General features: G+C 34.4%; 1 protein-coding gene across 1 annotated transcript in view; it reads left to right on the top strand.

The window, feature by feature from the left end:
* The window catches only part of LOC111465319 (protein ILITYHIA), a 42,019-nt gene extending 30,851 nt beyond the window's left edge, over positions 1-11,168 (top strand). Inside the window, exons 37-60 of the mRNA XM_023109636.1 lie at positions 319-388; positions 483-561; positions 858-960; positions 1,023-1,193; positions 1,280-1,402; positions 1,477-1,590; positions 3,109-3,215; positions 3,304-3,355; positions 3,436-3,542; positions 4,927-4,986; positions 5,079-5,193; positions 5,333-5,443; positions 5,535-5,672; positions 5,753-5,875; positions 5,982-6,053; positions 6,459-6,571; positions 7,300-7,458; positions 7,761-7,857; positions 7,933-8,115; positions 8,633-8,824; positions 8,896-9,045; positions 9,875-10,007; positions 10,154-10,232; positions 10,829-11,168. Of these exons, the coding sequence (XP_022965404.1) occupies positions 319-388; positions 483-561; positions 858-960; positions 1,023-1,193; positions 1,280-1,402; positions 1,477-1,590; positions 3,109-3,215; positions 3,304-3,355; positions 3,436-3,542; positions 4,927-4,986; positions 5,079-5,193; positions 5,333-5,443; positions 5,535-5,672; positions 5,753-5,875; positions 5,982-6,053; positions 6,459-6,571; positions 7,300-7,458; positions 7,761-7,857; positions 7,933-8,115; positions 8,633-8,824; positions 8,896-9,045; positions 9,875-10,007; positions 10,154-10,232; positions 10,829-10,871 (2,694 nt within the window). The 3' untranslated portion in view covers positions 10,872-11,168. The remainder of the gene's footprint in view (positions 1-318; positions 389-482; positions 562-857; positions 961-1,022; positions 1,194-1,279; positions 1,403-1,476; positions 1,591-3,108; positions 3,216-3,303; positions 3,356-3,435; positions 3,543-4,926; positions 4,987-5,078; positions 5,194-5,332; positions 5,444-5,534; positions 5,673-5,752; positions 5,876-5,981; positions 6,054-6,458; positions 6,572-7,299; positions 7,459-7,760; positions 7,858-7,932; positions 8,116-8,632; positions 8,825-8,895; positions 9,046-9,874; positions 10,008-10,153; positions 10,233-10,828) is intronic.
* The last annotated feature ends 10,959 nt before the right edge of the window (positions 11,169-22,127 follow it).

The raw sequence follows: 22,127 nt of genomic DNA, 5'->3' as shown, positions 1-22,127 counted from the left end.
TATAACTGCAATATCAAACGTAATTTGAACAAATTTTTAAATTTGGATCTAGTCTCTAAATTTTCTTTTCAAACACATTCTAAAATTCTAAAACCATGTCTTATCAAAAAAAAAAAAAAAAAAAAAATCTAAAACCATGAAATACAACTTTGATCTTGTATTCAAAAGCAATCAACATATTTTTCAGCTTATACTTGCATGAACACGTCCTATGGAAAATAATTTGTTCCGTTGTCTTTGTCTTATATCTGTGAACATCCTTCTTCAATTGTCTTTTTTGAGTTTCACTATTCAAATTTTATTTCAACTTGATCACAGTACTTGCCAAGGTCACTGGGCGTTCAATTCCAGAACTATTTGCAGCAGGTGTTGCCTGCAATTCTCGATGGTTAGTACCACAAAGTATACAGTTATGGCAATATTTAAGACATACCATCTGTTAAGACATTTATTTCTTATTGTTTTCTATAACGTTGTTATAGGTCTTGCTGATGAGAATGAATCAGTGCGGGATGCAGCATTAGGCGCTGGGCATGTTCTGGTTGAGCACTATGCAGCAACGTAATTACTATTGAATTTTAAATCCATACACTCATACACACACAGAAGTAATAATATGAATAGTTAAATCGTCTATCGTTTATTATTTTCTTCTTTCATAAGAGAATTAGAAGAAATAGAACTGCCATTCATCATTAATTTTGCCTAGTAGAAATACTATTTTTATGTGGATATGAATTGTATAATTTTTGTTTATTTAGGCTCTTCTTGGATTAACCAGTGATTATATTTAGAAGCTTTAAAATTATCCAATACGCGTTTTTGCATAGGAAATGATAATGGTTTATTGTTTTCAGATCTTTACCATTGCTCCTCCCTGCTGTGGAAGATGGTATCTTTAATGACAGCTGGCGTATTCGACAGAGTTCTGTCGAACTGTTGGGTGATCTCTTATTTAAGGTACATGTTAATCTGTGTGTGTGCGTGTAGCGTACGCATGTGTCTCAACTTCTGTGTTGCAGGTTGCTGGAACTTCTGGAAAAGCATTGCTCGAGGGTGGTAGTGATGATGAAGGTTCTAGCACTGAAGCCCATGGACGTGCTATTATTGAGGTTCTTGGTCGAGAAAAGCGGGATGAAATACTTTCTGCCCTGTATATGGTTAGAACTGATGTTAGCATTTCAGTTCGACAGGTAATACTGGATTATAAGTTGTGTATATACTTTTTGTTGTTGACATTGTATGGTATAAGGATATTAATTTTTTTATATCTTGTCAGGCTGCTCTGCATGTTTGGAAAACCATAGTCGCAAACACTCCAAAGACTCTCAAGGAAATAATGCCAGTTCTAATGAATACTCTAATTTCTTCTCTTGCTTCATCATCTTCGGAGAGGCGACAGGTCTTTACTCGTATACTTCATACGATTTCCATGTTGCTGTTGGGAAACTATATTTCTGACTGGGTCTTATTTAGGTTGCTGGACGAGCATTGGGTGAGCTTGTAAGAAAGCTTGGGGAAAGAGTACTTCCGTTGATCATTCCCATACTATCTCAAGGGCTGAAGGATCCTAACGCTGGCAGAAGACAAGTGAGAACTTTGCTATATCATTCTTTTAGGCCATGCTTGAAGTCCATCGTCAGATGTTTTAGCGTCTATTTCACATTTTGACTAGAACTGATATATATCAACAAAATACAGCACCCAAGAATTCAAGAGCTTCTCATCCCGAAGTTTCCAGTTTTCAGTTCTCTCACTCACCTATTAGTAACCTAACCCACCCCCCTACGTCAGCTCGAAATCTAGTTACAAATAGTGGGTCCTCCTTACAGATTACATTCTCAGCCCTTTGATACTGTTGCAGAAGTGGCTAAAAATTATAAAAATACCATCATGATGTGGAATGGTGAATAAGGTCGGAATTTTAGTGGCCAACCGATATTGGCCATGTGTAGAATTTGTAACCTCCAAAAAGTATATAAAGAAATGATGTTTTTATTTTTGGATAAGAAACGATGACCACTTCATTCCAAAAAGCTAACCATTACGACTTAAGGATACCCCATTCTTCCAACTCTCTGACAAAACAGCCACTCCTCAACTTTAAGTCCCAACTTTGGCCATTAGGGTTTCACAACTGATGGACCTTGCTCAATTTAGCATTTGAGAGACTGAAAATGGAGGGGTAATATCACCTTCAGGGGGTGTTTGGCCCACCATCTTGGAGACGAGTAGAGTGGGCTAAAATACTCCACTCTCCGTTTAATCCACATACTTCACAACTTAGTAGATAATTAACTCCTCTTCACCAACCTCAACAATGTTTACTACCAAAGTCTGCACCGAGAAACCCCATCTTCTTCTCTTCCTCCCATGTTAATAATAAGTATTTTAAGATAAAAAGTGTACTATGTTTATTTATGATTTTTATTTCTTTTATCTTTTTTTTTTATACTTTTTTCTAGAATTATCCATCGCATCTACATTTTATAGATATTTTCATTGACATTTTCATAAAATTGAGACTTTGATATTTTTGTCGACATTGGCATTTTAAACATTGATGTTAAGTAGCTTATTTCAAAATTCTAGGAAATCTTGCAAAGACTATTTTGGTTATAGCCTTTTTTGATAGAAAAATGCCATTCAATTTCATATTATAGTAAGCGACAATGTTCAATTAAAATCTGTTAGAATTTTAAGATCATTCAAATTCCTACACGCAAACTGACCAAAAAAAATATGCTAAGGATATATTTCATTAGTGAATATTACAAGGATGAAATGCTTTGTTAAAATGTGTGCTTAACTAGTAATATCTTAAAATTATCCATAAACTATCAAAATTTGATTGTTTTTGCATCTCTTTTTTATATTAAAAATATCATTTAATGTCATATGATAATAAACTACTAAATTTGCTTGATCATGAACTTCAGGGGTTTTATTTATTCATTATTTTATATATATTTTTCCCTCTTGGTATTCTGCCATTTACCTGATTTTGTAATTGAACATTCAGCATCCCTTCCTTTCACTTCTCTCTATATAGAGAAAAAAAGGAAAAAAAAAGTAATTTTTATTTAATCGAGAATATGAATTTGACAGGGTGTATGCATTGGGTTGAGTGAAGTGATGACTAGTGCTGGTAAAAGTCAGTTATTGAGCTTCATGGAGGATCTTATCCCTACCATTCGAACAGCCCTTTGTGATAGGTTTGTATTTTATCTCTAATCTCATTTTTTTCTTTTCATGATAATTCATGGCATACTTAACTACTTAAGTCTTGGTATCCTTAATCAGCATGCCTGAGGTTCGCGTGTCTGCAGGCTTAGCATTCAGCACTCTTTACAAGGTACGTTACATATTTCATTTAGAGTTAGAAACAGGAAATATTGATTTTTCAATAGTAACGATTTTGAGCATCATGTTTAGAGTGCTGGAATGCAAGCGATCGATGAAATTATTCCTACACTCCTTCATGCTTTGGAGGATGAGGAAACATCAGATACTGCCCTTGACGGTCTCAAACAAATCTTGAGGTGGTGGCCCTTTTTTTCTTTCATCTTTTTTATTTACATATTCTTATGTTTCATGCCGATAAATTCAGCATCAATGTTAATATATCCTTGAAAAATATCATTTGAAATGTGTGTTAAGATGAGATATTAACTCAATTTTTTGAAAAATTATTTTTTAGTAATTTGTGGAAGACTGGATAAATATCAAATACTGAAACTAAAGAATTTATTATTATTATTATTATTATTTTTACTTTTCATTGAGCTTTTAAATCAGATTTATAAATTGCTAGACAGGTAAAACTTTGATTACTAGCACTCCTAATTATTTACCCCAATATGATGAAAATGAACGCATCGCTTTTTGTGGAGAAGTATTTAACTTACTGTCAACTGCCAGATAGTTTTTGGCCAGTGGGCTTTAAAAAAACACAAGAAAATAAGTGTTACATTCAATTGGTGAAAAAAGACTTGCTAAAAGAGACAAATCCTTTAATGGGAAAGAGAGAAAAAGTGAAAAAGGAAACTTAGTATAAAAGCATCCCAATTTAAACAAAGTTCTTGTAGAGAAGAAAACCGTGGAATAATTTGGAATGAGAACAGCAAAGAGAAGCCTTCATTTTGCAGTCTTATAATGATCCAACCAATGCCTTTGATTATTCTAAAAACTCTTTGGTTATGCGCCAACCATTTCTTTGAAATAATAGCTTTAATTGCATTTACCCAATGCCAATGAGGCCTTGGAGAGAGGCAATGACGAATAAGCAGTTGAAGAGAGTAGCTCTTTGAATCATTGGAGATGATCCAAAGTATATCGAACATGCCAGCAAGACCAGCAAAAGAACATTAGAAATATAAATGATTCAACCTTTACGTATCCAAACAGTATAAGGACATGTTGATGGCATGAGAAAAGATGTTGGCATGAGAAGATAAGAAAGCTATTAGAAAAGATTTATTGAAAGATTTAATTTAATTTTAATCTACCTTTGAGCCCTCTCTCTCTCTCTCTCTCTCAAGAATTTTTTCTCCTAACCTGTTCCTCAATGGTTGCAGACCCTCTTGTCACTTTTATCCTGGTTCTTTATTTTGTACTAATGCATGCACAGTAAAGTTGTTTACTGGAAGAGGCACGGGCTTTGTTACAATAAATCTTTGGCATTGGGCTGATACATTTCTGAATCTTTATTATATTGTTGGAGTTGTCAAAACTTATTTTTTCTGTCCAATCCCTACTGTGCCAATTATCTTATATAAATCCTTCATGTCAGGATATGTAGACTTAAAGCTGCACACTAGAGAATTTTACATGCGAAGCGAACACATGAAATTTATACCTTCTAAATGCCGCCTGTTCTTTTTCCCATTTGCTAAAAACCTAATTAATGATGTTTGTCTCTTTCAGTGTGAGAACTACAGCTGTTCTACCACATATATTGCCAAAGCTTGTCCATACACCTCTTTCGTATGTCCATCCTTCCCTAGTTCAACTTTTATTTTCATGATATTTGCCTGACTTCATGTCGACTAAATGTTAAATAAAATACCAATTTATAGTGCCTTCAATGCACATGCTCTTGGAGCCTTAGCTGAGGTTGCCGGCCCAGGTTTGAACGTCCACCTTGGCACTGTCCTTCCTGCTTTGCTCTCAGCAATGGGTGGCGATGATGAAGTAAGCTATTTATGAAGAATGTTTAAGTTGATAGTACTTTTTAAACCTTAAAATTCAATCATATTCTTTAAAGCCATCATCTTACACACATTCTAGATTTTTTTTTTTACATATATATATTTTTAAATTGATAAATCAGGAAGTTCAGAAATTGGCAAAAGAAGCTGCAGAAACAGTGACGCTGGTTATAGATGAAGATGGTGCAGAATTTCTCATCTCTGAGCTGCTTAAAGGTGTCAGTGATAGTCAGGTACCTTTAATAAATGTTGAACATTTTTAGTGTCTTTTGTGCTGCGTGTGTATCTGTTTTCTTTGACATCGTTTGTTTAATTTTCTCTCAGGCTCCTATTAGAAGAAGTTCTGCTTATTTGTTAGGATACTTCTTCAAAAATAGCAAATTGTACTTGGTAGACGAAGCTCCAAACTTGATATCAACCCTGATTATCTTGCTCAGTGACTCAGATTCAGCCACCGTTGTGGTATGTCTGGCATTTGTTTATTTACTTTCTTTGTCTATTTTTATGCTGTGAAATTATGTTATACTTTCCTTTTTGAAAAGGTCGCATGGGAAGCCTTATCAAGGGTTGTAAGTTCCATCCCAAAGGAGATACTTCCTTCGTATATTAAACTTGTACGTGATGCTGTATCTACATCAAGAGACAAGGAGCGAAGGAAAAGAAAGGTGCTATTCTGACAATGAAATTTTATGTTCATTTTTGTATTCCAAACGCTTCACATTATTTGTCAGTGCTTTTCTATTCTAACTGTTTCATTTAATGGGTTTACAGGGAGGGGCTATACTGCTACCTGGGTTATGTCTTCCTAAAGCTCTTCAGCCTTTGCTTCCAATATTTCTCCAGGTATTTGTGTTCACTTTGCCATATGGTCTAGATTGGGCAGTAGTCATGTGTCAACGTGCTTTATCCTTGTTTATAGCAATTAAACAACATCTTGGAGTTTCCCGTATTCCACATTCTCTTTTTCTATTCGTTAGACAGGGTCTGTCAAATCAATGATCATTATCCCATTTGAGACATCTGAAAGGGAAATATTGTGGACAGACATTTTAATTCATTGACATATTCTAGAAACAGTGGTTCTCCATATTCTTGTCGAAGGCTTTTCTTGTAAAACAGTAATATATATATGTTTAAGCCACAAATAATAACTTTGGTATCGAAGTTTTTTTCTTTTTATTTATTTATTATTATTTTTTTAATGCTGGAAATTCTTATAAGCAATTGTATTGCATGTCTAATGTATAGGGCTTAATTAGTGGGTCTGCTGAAACAAGAGAGCAGGCAGCTTTGGGCCTTGGTGAGCTGATTGAAGTGACTAGTGAAAAAGTACTGAAGGAGTTTGTCATCCAAATAACTGGGTAAATTGCAATTTAAATTTGATAGACATCAATATTGACTTGTTTAAGTTAAACATGTTAAGGTTGAGATTACTTGTATTAGTCAGTTAATGGTTAAATTGATGTCTCGATTCATTTTCAAAATTTACATCGACTATTATTTTCAAATATTCCCTGTTGCTGTTAAGGTAAGGCATTTTGTAGAAATGAACCTTACTTTTTGATGGAATTATTACAGATTTTTATTTGTTCTCAGTACAAAAGTATCTTGCTTAGTAACTTACTATTGATTTTGTTAATTAAGCAACTCGGTATTTTATTAGCTACTCTTTCCTGCTTCTTTTTTTTTTTTTTTTTCCTAAATGATTATTGATGTCAATCCAGTATTTTTTTTTAAATTTGTCTTCGTCTCCTTTATTGGAAAAGGCATTTATGAAAGTTCTTGCCATTACGATCTTTCTTATAATAAATGCAATGTTATCTTGATCCCATTGAAACATCAGTTACTATTTTGATTGTTGAGACTGAATGTCGTAGTTGAAGACAGGTACATGTTTTTTGCACCTAATAAGACTCCTTATTTTTGCAATTTGGTTTTGAAATATTCATAGCTTTGATCAAACGATTCCTTTTTTTATTTGGAATGAGATGGTTTCTGATGTTTACAAATTCTTCCACTGTCAGATTTTCTTTTTATTCCGGGTCAAGTGAATTCTGATTTTGACTATCATGTTTTCTTATATTCTCAGGCCTCTTATTCGAATTATAGGCGATCGCTTCCCATGGCAGGTGAAGAGTGCCATTCTATCTACTTTGAGCATTATAATAAGAAAAGGTGGAATGGCTTTAAAACCTTTTCTTCCTCAACTACAAACCACATTTATCAAGTGTCTGCAAGATAATACAAGGTTGGTGAGATTATTCTTAGTGATCATCATTAATTATCATTAAGAGCCATTTGAATATGATGCATAGTCTCACTACTCATTCATGGACCTTGAAGAGTTGATAGTAAATTTATGTAAATAGATATACAGCTATACAGCTATACAGCTTTCACCTTTACCTTTTCCATCTCCTTTCAATTGCTTTGACATTGGAGCTTATGGATTATTTTGGAAATGCATATTAGTAACTGTTTGTGGGATGAATCCTTTCCTCATAAGTTGCTCGCTGTATTTGTTGTACTTATAAGATGATCTGTGTTCAGGACTGTCCGATCCAGTGCTGCGCATGCTCTTGGAAAGCTAAGTGCTCTTAGCACGAGGATTGATCCATTAGTTGGTGATCTGCTTTCCAGTTTACAGGTGACTTTTGTTATCTTCGTGTCTTTCTGATTGTGAATCTTGAAATTGGTCTTCCTTACTAACTTTATTGTTCAGGCTTCTGATGGTGGTATCCGTGAGGCAACCTTGATTGCATTGAAAGGTGTCATGAAGCATGCTGGGAAGACTGTAAGTAGTGCAGTGAGAACTCGGGTCTATACTTTTCTGAAGGATTTGATTCATCACGAAGATGACCAAGTTCGCATGTCAGCTGCAAGTATTTTGGGTGTTATTTCTCAGGTATTGTGCAATTTCTATGAACTATATAAATATATATATATATTTGTAAGTTTTAGATACTATTATTATTATTATATTTTGAATGTTAAATGTGTGACAAGGGTTGGAGAGTTCGAATATTTAACTACTTGGTCAAGAAACGAATTGGGGGATAGTGTTTAAAGTTCGAGAGACTTCCCGACTCTCCTACCCTGCTATGCTTAGATTTTTGCTTCCTGTACAATGTTATACCTATCATCTATATATACATTGAAGTCTGGCTAGTCTGCATTAGCTTTTCCTTTAACTAACTTGAGTGCGTGCCACACTCGTCATGAGTCATGTCTTTCTTCCCTTGCAATTACTGACTCGACTTTTCTGCTCATGATTTACACCTTTGATTCTAGGGTATTAATCCTCGACTGGCTGTTAAAAAGACAGACTGACCTTTATTACTTATGTTTAGTATCTTTGACAAATGAGTGCTATGTGCTTGATAACCATTGTTTTTGGTGTGCCTTTTATATTCTTGTTCCAGTACATAGAGGACAATGAACTGACCGACCTGCTCGAGGAACTTATATCCATGGCCTCTTCCAGCTGGCATTCTAGGCATGGGTCGGTGCTCACTATTTCATCCATGCTAAGGCACAAACCTTCTGCCGTTTGTCAGTCTGTTATGTTCTCATCTATTTTGGCTTGCCTTAAAAGCGCATTGAAAGATGAGAAGGTACTTCTGTTCTGTCATTGGTTGTGTTTTATTGTAGTTTATTGTTAGCTGACATTCTTCTGTTAACACAGTTCCCAATCCGTGAAACTTCTACTAAAGCATTAGGGAGGCTTCTGCTCAATCAAATTCAACAGAGCCCGACTACAAATGCTACAAATCTTGATATTCTTACATCCCTAGTCTCTGCATTACAAGATGATTCTAGTGAAGTAAGAAGGAAGGCNTAAGTAAGAGACCACATACTCATAATTGATTTGCTACACTAATGAATAAAGTTTGTAACTTTTTTTTCGAGTTCAATAATAATAGCACGTGGAGTTCGAGAATTCAAATTTTGAACTTCTTAATCGAAGCTAAATTATTGGAATCATATACTCGATTGGGAAAGTAAACATTTTTTTATTTGTTTAGGGTCCATTTGGTAACTATTTGATTTTTTTCGTATGAGTCTTCATGGAAGCATATTTTTTTTTCTAGTTTTCAACAATTAGCGTGAATTTTGAAAAAATACTCGTACTAAACTTTCGTTTTTTAAATTTCAAAATTGGAAGGTTTACCCATTATTGATGATGATCTGTTAGAAGTTTATTAGAAGATTTATGAAGTATGAGGTGAAAAGAAGGAGAGAAATGAATGATTATGAAATTATAAGAAAATTGACCAAAAAAAGAAAAAGGCAACAAATTAAATTCCACTCAAAACCATGCAAAGAGTACTGAAGTTGAAGTGGGAGTGTAAAATGAGAGAGAGAGAGAGAGAGAGAGAGGTGGGCTCAAACATGGTCAAAGCTGAGTAAAAAAGCATAAAAATTCCTCGGATTCTGTCTGATTCTTTGTCTTGTTTTTGTCACTCTCTTTACTTCCATTTTGAATCACCCAACACAATATAAGGCTTTTCCCTATGCCTTTCTACCCCTTTTTTTTTTTTTTTTTTTTTTTTTTTTTTTTTTTTTTTTTTTTTTTTTGTTGCTTCCGCTCATGAAAAATGTGGTTATTTATTGTGAGTGATAGTCTAATACATTATTCATTTTACAAATGTGGTGGATTGCAGGAAAATCCTTCGTTTACCGTGACTCATGCTTCACTAATTGGTCCAGCACTCGCCGAGTGTTTGAAAGATGGAAGTACTCCTGTAAGGCTAGCTGCAGAAAGATGTGTTTTGCATTGCTTCCAGCTGACAAGGGGTATTTGTCTATATTGTGCTAAAATTTTCCTTTTTATGATCCAATACTTGTATCCATTGATGGCCCATCAACGACTCCATCTGCAACTAATATACTGTTAACAAGAACTGAAATTGGAGTATTGGCTTTGGGTTTTATGTTTTTAGGTAGCGAAAATGTTCAAGCTGCACAAAAATTTATCACAGGCCTTGAAGCCAGACGATTATCAAAGTTACCAGAGCAGAGGTATACCTTGTCATAAATTTTAATCTGTATATGTTTTTCATAAAATTTTAAATTCAACTGAAAAGTTCATGGGGCCTAAACTCTTATGCCGAAGCAATTTATCTATATACATTGATTCCCATTTGGATAAATAGTAGTAAATAACTCCTGTAACAGCCTGGGCGGGCTTTTTCTTTTGGTCTTCCCTTCAAGGTTTTAAAACGTGTCTGCTAGTGAGAGGTTTCCACACTCTTATAAAGGATGTTTGTTCTCCTCCCCAACCGATGTGGGATCTTACAATCCGCCCCCCTTCGGGGCTCAGCGTCTTTCAGGGATCTATAGTAGTTCAGAACTTTTGTAACAGCCCGAACTTTTCCTCTACACTTTTATAAAGAATGTTTTATTCTCCTTCCCACAATCCTTCAGTTCTCAGCGTACTCGCTGGGCCTAGTGGATTGTTCTTAGCTTTTTCTATCACTTTGGTTTCTTGCTTTCCTTTGGCTGCATTCGAGTGTCTTTAGTCCGAGTTTTATTTTGTTTCTCAAGATTGGAATGCCTTGGCTGTTCTATATAAACTAATGGGCTATTATTGTTTGCTTCTGTTTGTAAAAATACAGTGACGATAGTGAAGATAGTGAAGCTGAAACTGCAAGTGGCTGATTTCTCGACCAACTTTTTTGTCCTACCATTAAACAGAATTGATTGATTGATGAGAATTTTAAATAGACAGCAGATAGTATTTTATTTTATACGTAAAGGCCAACACCCATTTTTCTCGTCTGGGTGTGAAGTTCATGCTGTGATGTTATGAGCTCAAATACAAAGGGGGTTCTGTTGTAATATGTATAAAATGAGGAACCAGAGTTTAGTTTTGTTATGAATTTTGACATAATCCTTCAGTTAATCACAAGTTTTTATTTCATAATCATTTATCAACTACCTGGATTAACTACCAAAGGTGCTAAACGAGACTTGGTACATGTTATTCTTGAAATTTAACACATCATTAAGATATTTTGCGGATTTTTTTTACGTGACAAGATATAAAAATCCTATATCGACCAATTTCTTCTTTTAAGACGAATAAAAAAGAGGAGTAAGGTTTTCTATCTCTATTGGTTTGAGGCCTTTTAGAGAAGTTCAAAGCAAAGTCACAAGAGCTTATGCTCAAAGTGGACAATTTCATACCATTGTGGAGAGTCGTGTTCATTTAATATTTATGACTTTTACTTTGTGCATCAAATCAAAGTATTTAGTGTAGGGTCGATGCGTATGAAAATGATATCACTTACGTACGAAAGTGGTGCATTTCTAGTAAGGGATACATATTACAAAAAAGGTACAAAAGTGGTGCATACACAATATATTCATGGTTTCAGGTCCCATTAGCAATGAATAACATGTTTTATGTTGTATGTGATTCTATTTCTCGGGGCTCAATAGTGATGTCACTTGCAACATATTTATAATATCTTTTAAAAAATTTATCGAAAAAAAATAATCTTCAAAATATGACCATTAACCACATTGAATGAAGGTTTTTAGTGGAGGATTTTTCATTTTTTGCATTAGGATTTATTTATTTTATTTGGTAAATGAGTAATTGATTCTATACCTTAACATATTATTATTATTTTGATTTAAGGGTTTTTGTGGAAATTTAATTTGTTTTTTATTTTAATTTTAGATGTGATATAATTGCTCCATGGTTATAATATTTGGGTTGGATATTATTTAGAGGACATTTTTTGTCCTTTCATAAATTTTATTTTAAAATTTAAAAAACAAATAATCGTATGGCGATTTATTACGTAACCATGTTTCATAACGTTCATGCCACTACTCTTTTTTTTAATTGTTTAATTTATTCGTTTTGGTTTAATATTTTTCAATTTTTTAAAATTCAAACTGTGAACTAAAATTATTATTATTAAAAAAAAAAAGTCCAATTTTTAAATGGTTGAACTAAAGTTCTTATCATTTTCTACACACCCATAGTATAGATCATACCACTTTGGAAAAAATATATTGCATTGTATTGAAATTCTACGTTGACTTTCTGTATACGTATTGATTGTCACAACCTCACTCTTGTGGTAGTTGGACAACAATTGTGCGATACTTGTTCTAACCTAATGAACAAGTAACTCGTGCGAAATTCAGACTTTGTGGACTATGTTGGCGTATGCTCGAATCTCGGGTCATGTTTGAGAGAAATATTTTAGAAAATGTGAGTGAGAAAATACGTTGAAAATAATTTTAAAGACAACAATAATATAGGTACATGCGAATAAGAAATAACAACGGTTTTGATAACATATAGCCTAGGTAGGAAGTATTGACAACTAGTCACATCCCCTTATGAAGCATTTTAACCTTAGGGGGTGTAAACATGATTTTGGTGAATGTTCATACACCTCTGTATTGACACAACAATAAAAGTAAAATTCTATCTAACATGAAAGTAAAAAAAGTTTGGAATGAGCATGCGACTATGGACAACACGTCCTGGACAAGCATGACCAGAACACCCGACATGCGGTCACAAGCAACACGCCTTGGACAAGCATGATCATGACACTAATCAAGGTCGATACTTGTCTTGAATTGAAATTCTACCCTAACTTTTTGCTCATGTATTGATCATGGTCATTACTTATCTTGCATTGAAATTATGCTTTAACTTGCTCCACCTATATCGATTAGGGTCGTTACTTGTCTTGCATTGAAATTCTGTTATGACTTTTTGCATACATACCAATCAGGGTCATATTTGTCTTACATTAAAATTTTACCATTGTTTTCTGTACGCGTACTAATCAGGGTCGTTACTTGTCTTGAATTGAAATTCTACCTTGATTTTTTGCTGACGTACCGATCATTGTCGTTACTTGTCTTGCATTAAAATTCTACTCTAACTTTCTACAACTATACCGATCAAGGTCATTATTGGTCTTGCATTGAAACTCTTATCTTGAGACTTTCGTACAAGTACCCATCAGAGTCGTTGCTTGTCTTGCATTGAAATTCTACCCTAACTTTTTTGCACACGTATCAATCGAGATTGTTACTTGTCATGCATTGAAATTTACCCTAATGTTTATACATGTACCGATCTGAGTCGTAACTTATCTTGCATTGAAATTATACCTACATTTTTTACCTTAAAAATATATAAAACATCAAAGATTTTATATATTTTTCATATTTGATTCTCAAACCATATATTTAAATATATAATAGATGCAAGTGAATATCCCCTTTGACATATTTAATCTGATAAATATATTATATAGTTTGTGTCACACTCTGATGATGCATTAACAATATTTTTCAGTTTAATAATAATAGAGATTACAAATTAAAAAAATAATAATTTCAATATTACAGCTATGATTACGCAGCTTAATGTTCATTTAATCCTCGATTAGCGTTTTTAATTTGACTTTATTTAATATTATTTTTGGAAATATAAAATTAAGTATATGACGTAGCAAGTGACGCATTAGCTTCCCTTTCCACCTTTCTAATTTCTTAAAAATCCAACCAATCGTAAAAATATTATTTAGGTTTGGTTTGATATCAGATATTGTTCGTTTATCTACTTTGACCCATTACATATAGTCGTCATACTCTATATACGGAATGTTTCGTTCCTCTCTCTAATTGATGTGTGACTTCATAATCTACCTCCTTGAGCCCAACGTCCTTGCTGGCATGTCACTCGATCTTAGACCTAGCGTCCTTGTTGGTACACCATCTGGTCATCCCGTCTTGGGCCGCAGTGTCCTTGTTAACACACCACTCGGGCATCTGGTCTTGGGCCCCAACGTTCTCGTTGACACACCACTCGACCACTCGATTTTGGGCCCCAACATCCTTGTTGGCGTACCACCTAGTATCTTGCTCCGATACCATTTGTAACAACTCAAATCCACCGCTAGAAGATATTGTCCGCTTTGACCGGTTAGGTATCGACTTGATTTTGGGCCCCAACGTCCTCGTTGGCATAACACCCAGTATTTGGCTCTGATATCATTTGTAGTATCTGGCTCTGATACCATTTGTAACAGCCCAAACCCACCGCTAGAAGATATTGTCCGCTTTGACCTGTTAGGTATCGACTTGATTTTGGGCCCCAACGTTCTCGTTGGCATAACACCCAGTATTTGGCTCTGATATCATTTGTAATATCTGGCTCTGATACCATTTGTAACAGCCCAAACCCACCGCTAGAAGATATTGTCCGCTTTGACCGGTTAGGTATCGACTTGATTTTGGGCCCCAACGTCCTCATTGGCATAACACCCAGTATTTGGCTCTGATATCATTTGTAGTATCTGGCTCTGATATCATTTGTAACAGCCCAAACCCACCGCTAGAAGATATTGTCCGCTTTGACCTATTAGGTATTAACTTGATTTTGGGCCCCAACGTCCTCGTTGGCACAACAACCAATATCTGGCTCTGATACCATTTGTAGTATCTGGCTCTGATACCATTTGTAAGAGCCCAAACTCACTGCTAGAAGATATTATCCGCTTTGACCCATTAGGTATCGACTTGATTTTGGCCCCAACGTTCTCGTTGGCACACCACCCAGTATTTGACTCTGATACCATTTGTAACAGCCCAAACCGACCGCTAGAAGATATTGTTACTTTGACCTATTAGGTATTGACTTGATTTTGGTCCTCAACGTCCTCATTGGTACACCACCCAGTATCTTGCTCTGATTCCATTTGTAACAATCCAAATCTACCGCAAGAAAATATTGTCTGCTTTGACCCGTTAAGTATTGTCGTCAGTCTCAAGTATTTAAAACGCGTCTACTAAGAAAATCAAGGTTTCTACATCTCTTATAAGGAATGTTTTGTTCAGACCTTACCAAACTAAAAACCAAAATGTGTATAAAATTTATTTCTAGGTTGTTTTATTTTCATTTAAAATATAATTGAGTGGATATATAATATTAAAATTTATATACAATATGCATTAAAACAAATAATGTGAACTTAATTTCCAAAATAAACAAAATTGAAAACAACACTTATAATTTCCTATTAATCAATATTAAATTTCCGTCAACCTTTCCACATTTTCATGGTAATAATACATGAATTAATGATTCTATTATATTATTAATGTGGACATAATTGTTCAAAAAAAAACATTGTCAACATAATATTTTATAATATATAAAAAAAAAAATCATTTAAAAAGTGAAAAATTAATTTGATTTTTTTAATAAAAAAACAATAAACATAATGTAAAAACATTATTACATTTAATAAAAATTGTGTGATGTTCTACGCTTGTTGGGGAGGAGAACAAAACGCAGCGGTATGGAAACCTTCCCCTAATAGACGTGTTTTAAAGCATTAATGGAAAGCCCGAAAGGAAAAGCCTAAAAAGAACAATATCGGCTAGTGGTGGGTCTGGGTCGTTACAAATGGTATTAGAGCTAGACACCGAACGATGTATCAACCTTCTCGTTGTTTCTCGAAGGGGGATAGACTCGAGACGGTGTGTCAATAAGATCGCTGAGCCCCGAAGGAGGGTGGATTTGGTGGTAGTCCCACATCAATTGAAAAAAGGAACGAGTGCCAACGAGGACGCTGGACCCTAAAGGGGGTGGATTGTGATGTCTCACATTGGTTGGAGAGGAGAACAAAACACCATTTACAAGAAAGCATCTAAGTAGTAAGCCCACCCCAAGATGAGTGCTCTCCTATTCCGACTTCCCCAGAGCTCCGGTAGCACAACCGAGACAGCGATGGGTTCTCTGCCCCTGCGAGGAAGGAGTGACAGAAGTTTTGAGAATTCAAGAGAAGGTCACGGCGAGATGAGCCGTTTATCATCACGATAGGTGTCAAGTGGAAGTGCAGTGATGTATGCAGCTGAGGCATCCTAACAGACCGGTAGACTTGAACCTTGTTCCTACATGACCCGATCAATTCGATTAGGCACTCGCCATCTATTTTCATTGTTCAACTCTTTGACAACACGAAAANGGAGCGACAGAAGTTTTGAGAATTCAAGAGAAGGTCACGGCGAGATGAGCCGTTTATCATCACGATAGGTGTCAAGTGGAAGTGCAGTGATGTATGCAGCTGAGGCATCCTAACAGACCGGTAGACTTGAACCTTGTTCCTACATGACCCGATCAATTTGATTAGGCACTCGCCATTTATTTTCATTATTCAACTCTTTGACAACACGAAAAATTATAGACTCGATGATTTGGATCAGGTTAAATATCAAGATTTAATTTTTAATTTTCATCTCACCCTTTTTATAAAAAATCAACGACTAAGGTCGATGATTGTCACGTATAACTAATACCGGACCCATTTCACTATAAATTATATTTCTGAAATCATTTTCATAACATTTAAATTAGATAATTAAATGCAATATTCAGTATCGATTCTTGACATTTTTATACGTCACTGTTACCAAATTGACATATTTAAAAAAATTTAAAAAATTTAATAAATTTAATGAAAATAATAAAAATATTTAATGTAGATTATGATTGTCAAATCATTTTCTTGCTTACATTAAATAAATAGAATAAATAATAAAATTTATATGCAAGTAGCTTAAGCCTTTATTGAGGAGCCAACTTGTTTTTATGACTTTTGGGATTATGTAAATATTATAATTTTCAAATATTTTAATGGTGAGGGCTTTAGTTGTTGGGTGCATTTGAGACATTTGAAAATTATAGACTCGATGATTTGGATCAGGTATCTGATGACTTCGATTTTCTCTTGCATCTCTTACGATATGATCATGGTATCTATTTGTTTTGGCCTACTTATAAAAGTGAAAGGTATCTCCACAAACCATTACGTGTTCGTTTAGTAGGATTTTTTCTCGTTAGAAAAATTTTCAGAGGGTCACAAAACATATGATTGTTATGCTTAGTTTTGAAGTTTTTATGATTGAGCCACTGAAAAGCAAGATACATTTTATCGATATAGGAAGTGGGTATGAATTCGTTCGAGTTTTTATTGATCGTAATCTTATATACTAAATATCGTTCTCATTGGATTGTTGTGATACTCCGAGTATATGATGTCCCACATTGGTTGGTGAGGATAACAAAACACAGGGAGTGGAAACCTTCCTCTAGCAGACACGTTTTAAAGCCTTGAGGGGAAGCTCGAAAAGGAAAGCCCAAAGAGAACAATATCGGCTAGCAGTGATCTGGGCCGTTACAAATTGTATGAGAGCCAGACACTGGACGATGTGTCAGCCTTTCGCTGTTCCCCGAAGGGGGGTAGACACAAGGTGGTGTGCCAGTAAGAACGCTGGGCCCCAAAGGGGGTGGATTTGGGGGTAGTCCCACATCGATTAGAGAAAAGAATGAGTGTTAGCGAGGACGCTAGGCCCCAAAGGGGGGTGGATTGTGATGTCCCATATTGGTTGGGGAGGAGAACAAAACACCCTCTATAAGGGAGTGAAAACCTTCCCTTAGAAGACGCGTTTTAAAGCCGTGAGGGGAAGCCCTAAACCCTAAAGGAAAAGCCCAAGGTTCTGAGCCGTTACAAAGAGTAAATGAGGGGTACATAAATGAACCGAGACTACATCCGAATTAAAGTGATCCTAAGGATATAATTGTTAAGAATGACTTAAAAGAATTAAAAGTCATTATCTATACCAACAAAGTACGTGCTTAACTTGAACCAATTCTATGTAAGTGAGGACAAAACCATGCTCATATTGGTCTGTGGGGAATCAATTTTATGCAAGTGAGGACAAAACATGTTCATGTTGGTCTCTCGGGATACTCTTCACTCTTAAGACTTAAGGAATACGTAGCATGACCATGCCGTAGGAGAATGTCGGGATCATCAGATGCTGAATCCAAATTTCGAGCAACAATAATAAGTCTATGTTTTAACCATAGCTAGTAAAATCTTCTTCGGAGGGATATTTCTAGCTAGTTAAACTATGGTCGGATTAATTTAATTAATAATTTAATATTTTAAAGGTCAACCATATTATATTAATGATTTTAAATATTTTAAATGTAATGTAAGAATCTTATAATTTAATATTTTTTTCAGTACTCTTCTCAATCGCGGTTTTGGTAATATTAATATAAAAATGATAAATAGTTTTCATTAATATTATAATATTTTCAAGGTGACGTAGGAATACGTAATTAATCATTAAATATTTTTAGTTGACATAACAAAATTAACTTAAAAATAAAATTTATAATTTATTTCCTCACAACCTCTCCCTCTTCCTAATACGTCATTTTTGGGTTAATTTTTTTTTTTCATAATCGTTGTTACAAATAGTATTAGAGCAGATACCGAGTGGGGTGCCACAAAGATGCTGGACCTCCAAGGGGGATGGATTGAGCTATCTCACATCGGTTAGAGAGGGGAACGAAAAATTCCAAGTCTGGAAACCTCTTCCTAGTAGACACGTTTGAAAATGGTGAGCTGATGACAATATGTAACGAGTTAAAGTGGATAATATTTATATCAGAGCCAGCACCGAGTGGTGTGCCAGTGAGGATGCTGGCCCCCTAAGGGGGATTGTGAGATTCTACCTCCCTTACAAGAGTGTAAAAATCTCTCCCTAATAAACGTGTTTCAAAATTGTGAGGCAGATGACCATACGTAATGGACTAGAACGGACAATATCTGTTAGGGTTGAGTTGTGCTTTGACCCATTACAAATAGTCAACCTTCTAAATTTTTATTTCCACCATTTACTTTTTTTTTTTCTCCTCACTTTACCATATCACTCTATCTTTTTAACATAAAAATAAATAAATAAGAACAATTATCAAAACTTTTTATTATAAAAATTAGAGAAAATAAACAATTTTCAATGTTTTTCTTTTCTAAAAATATTTGAAAATAAAAAAATTAATTTAATGTTGAGACAAGGGCAATTTAAAATATTTTTAAAAAATTATAAAATACATATATTTAAAAATTTACATAATTTTTTTTTATAAGTTTAAAATTATGCAATGTTTTAATTATTAGAATAATTATAAAGGTGAAAATTAGGTTGTCTTTATATATCTTTAATTTGTGTCCTTAAATTTATTATTATTTTTATTATTATTATTATGGTTATCATCAATTTTTCGTATTAAATTCAACAAAAATTTTAAGTCACATGTTTTTAATCACAATCCTACATTTCATATGTTGCTTTCATGGATGTGTCTACAAAAATCTTAACTAAAGTATTTTTAGGTAATACCCATGACGCTCCGTGTTTAGGATCCGACATCTAATGACCTCAACATTTTTCAATATTACCTACGTCACGACTACGTCTTCTACTTGTCTCGAATTACTTCTAGGAGTTAAGAGTATTCGTACAATGCAACACGAGTAATTGTAAAATATTTTGTCCTTACTCACATGTTTTTTTTTTAAAAAAAAACTTCTAGAAGGTCCGACAACATAAGATTACTCTAAGTGAAACACGCCTGATTTTGGAGTTCTTATGATTAAGCCACCGAAAAATGGTGTGTTCTGTTAGTATAAGTAGTAACTATAAATTCTTTTAAACATTTATTAACCATTATATCTTCAACATTAGTCTTAGTCGAATCTTATCTTGGTTTATTTATGTACTCATCCTATGCTCAGAGCATCACAAAACTAAAAATGTAGTCATAAAAATTTCTGTTCATAGTATAAGATTTAGTGTGAGATCCCACCTCGGTTGAAAATAGTAACAAACATTTTTTATAAAGGTGTGAAAATCTCTCCCTAGCAGACGCGTGTTAAAATCGTGAGGCTGACGACGATACATAATAGGTCAAAGTGGGCAATATCTACTCACAGTGGGTTTGAAATTTGAAGTGTTACAAATGGTATCAAAGTCAGACACTAGACAGTGTGCTAGTGAGGATGTTGGGCCCCCTAAGGTAGGTGAATTGTGAGATCCCACATCGGTTGAAAAGGGAAACAAACATTTTTTTATAAAGATGTGGAAATCTCTCCCTAGCAAACGCGTGTTAAAATCGTGAGGTTAACGACGATACATAATGGGCCAAAGAGAGCAATATCTATTCACGATGGGTTTGAGCTGTTATAAATGATATCAAAGTCAGACACTAGAGGGTGTGTCAGTAAAGATTTTGGCCCCCAAGTGAGATGAATTGTGAGATCTCACATCGATTGAAGAAGAAAACAAAACATTTTTTTAAAAGGGTGTGAAAACGTGTCCCTCACTAACGTGTTTTAAAATCGTGAGGCTATCTATAGTAATTGGATGCAATTGTGGGTGAGTGTCCATTTTAAGTGATCCAAATTGTTGGCAAGATTCCTTCTAGAAGAGCTAATAGAGGGCAGATCCGTCCGAATTAATTTGAATGGTCCTAAGTCTTCTAAACTCTCCACTTTAAGTGATCCATCTTGTTCCTTAGGTACTTTGTTTTTTCTGTTTTAGTAAGAATTATCAGCTTTATCACACGACGTTTTCGGTCTCGGCTGGTCTCGACCATGTGAGCCTCAGCTTAACTTCCCATATTTTAATTTTTTCTTAGATTGAGGCTTCATAAAACACCCACTTTGGCAGTAAATTGTAAGGTTTGGGCTCGAACACTTTGACTCTGGTGAGAGTAAACTTTTGAGTTACATTTATGCATAGATGATGAACATGAGACATTAGTAATTACTCTAAATATGTAGAAATTTAGGGTCGCTATATTCTCCGAGAAAATTAAAGCGTTTATATATTTCACAATTATCGTTTTCATCGATTCTGTATATGGGTTAGGATGGAAGAGGACTAAATCGGGGTTACTTCCTATTCCAACATATTTTAATCGGTTTTAGCGTTTCATTGATTTGTTTTGATACGAGCGGAAATAGAGCAGGAATTTGACGAAGTCGAAGGCAAAAATAGGGATGAAGAATATAAATCTTTATCCATGATCCCGTTCAGCTAATAGGAAAAAATCTCTCTCTCATCCGTCTATTAGAGACAGGTTCTTGCAGCTGAAATCAACATTTCTACTCATAATTATTAAAAAATAAAAAAATTATCGAACTTACCATTAACACGAGTATTACGAGACAATCGCATCGCACCGTATGTCCACCCATTTAATAATTCATCATGATTTCAAGAAATTCCAAAGATTTTTTCCACTTGGTTGCTATTTTGTTACTCATTTGCACAACTTTGATCCAATAATTAAACCTATGCGTTGTATGCTTCCCAACTCTCCTTCCTAGGACCACACAATAATTTTATTTTTAAAAATTATTTTCATAAATTAATATATATATATATAATATATATATATATATATATATATGACGACGTTTAATTATTATTTTATTATTATATGGTCAATATTATAAAATTTATAGTTTAATTAATGCTTGGATTCTAAATTATATATGATTAAGTTTTCTAATATCTTCTTACAATAATATTACTCCAAAGATTATTATATTTTTGTATTGTAAAATTCAAAGATTCTTTTTATTTAGTTTATTAATTTCGTAAAATAATTATTTAACATTCATTTTATTTTAGATATTAAATTTTGCTTTAATATAACGGGGTAGAAATCTCTGGTTAATAGATAAGTTTTAAAATATTGAGGGGAAGTCCGAACGGGAAAGTTTAAAGAGAATAATATTTGCTAGTGGTGGGCTTGAACGACTACAAATGGTATTAGAGCTATACACCAGGCAGTGTGCTAGTGAGGAGGCTAGCCTCCTAGCCCCTAAGAGAGATGGATTGTGAGAACATTGGTAGAGAGGGAACATAATATTCTATATAAGAGTGTGAAAATTGGGATTGAGCTGTTACAAATGATATCTAGAGCTAGACACCAAGCAGTGTGTCAGGGAGGACGTTGTGCCTCGAAAGGGATGGATTGTGAGATCCAACATTGGTTAGAGAGGG

The sequence above is a fragment of the Cucurbita maxima genome, unplaced genomic scaffold, assembly GCF_002738345.1.
Source record: "Cucurbita maxima cultivar Rimu unplaced genomic scaffold, Cmax_1.0 Cma_Scf00029, whole genome shotgun sequence".
Taxonomy (NCBI): domain Eukaryota; kingdom Viridiplantae; phylum Streptophyta; class Magnoliopsida; order Cucurbitales; family Cucurbitaceae; genus Cucurbita; species Cucurbita maxima.
The sequence above is the reverse complement of the archived record's forward strand: the minus strand, read 5'-3'. Positions and strand labels throughout refer to the sequence as shown.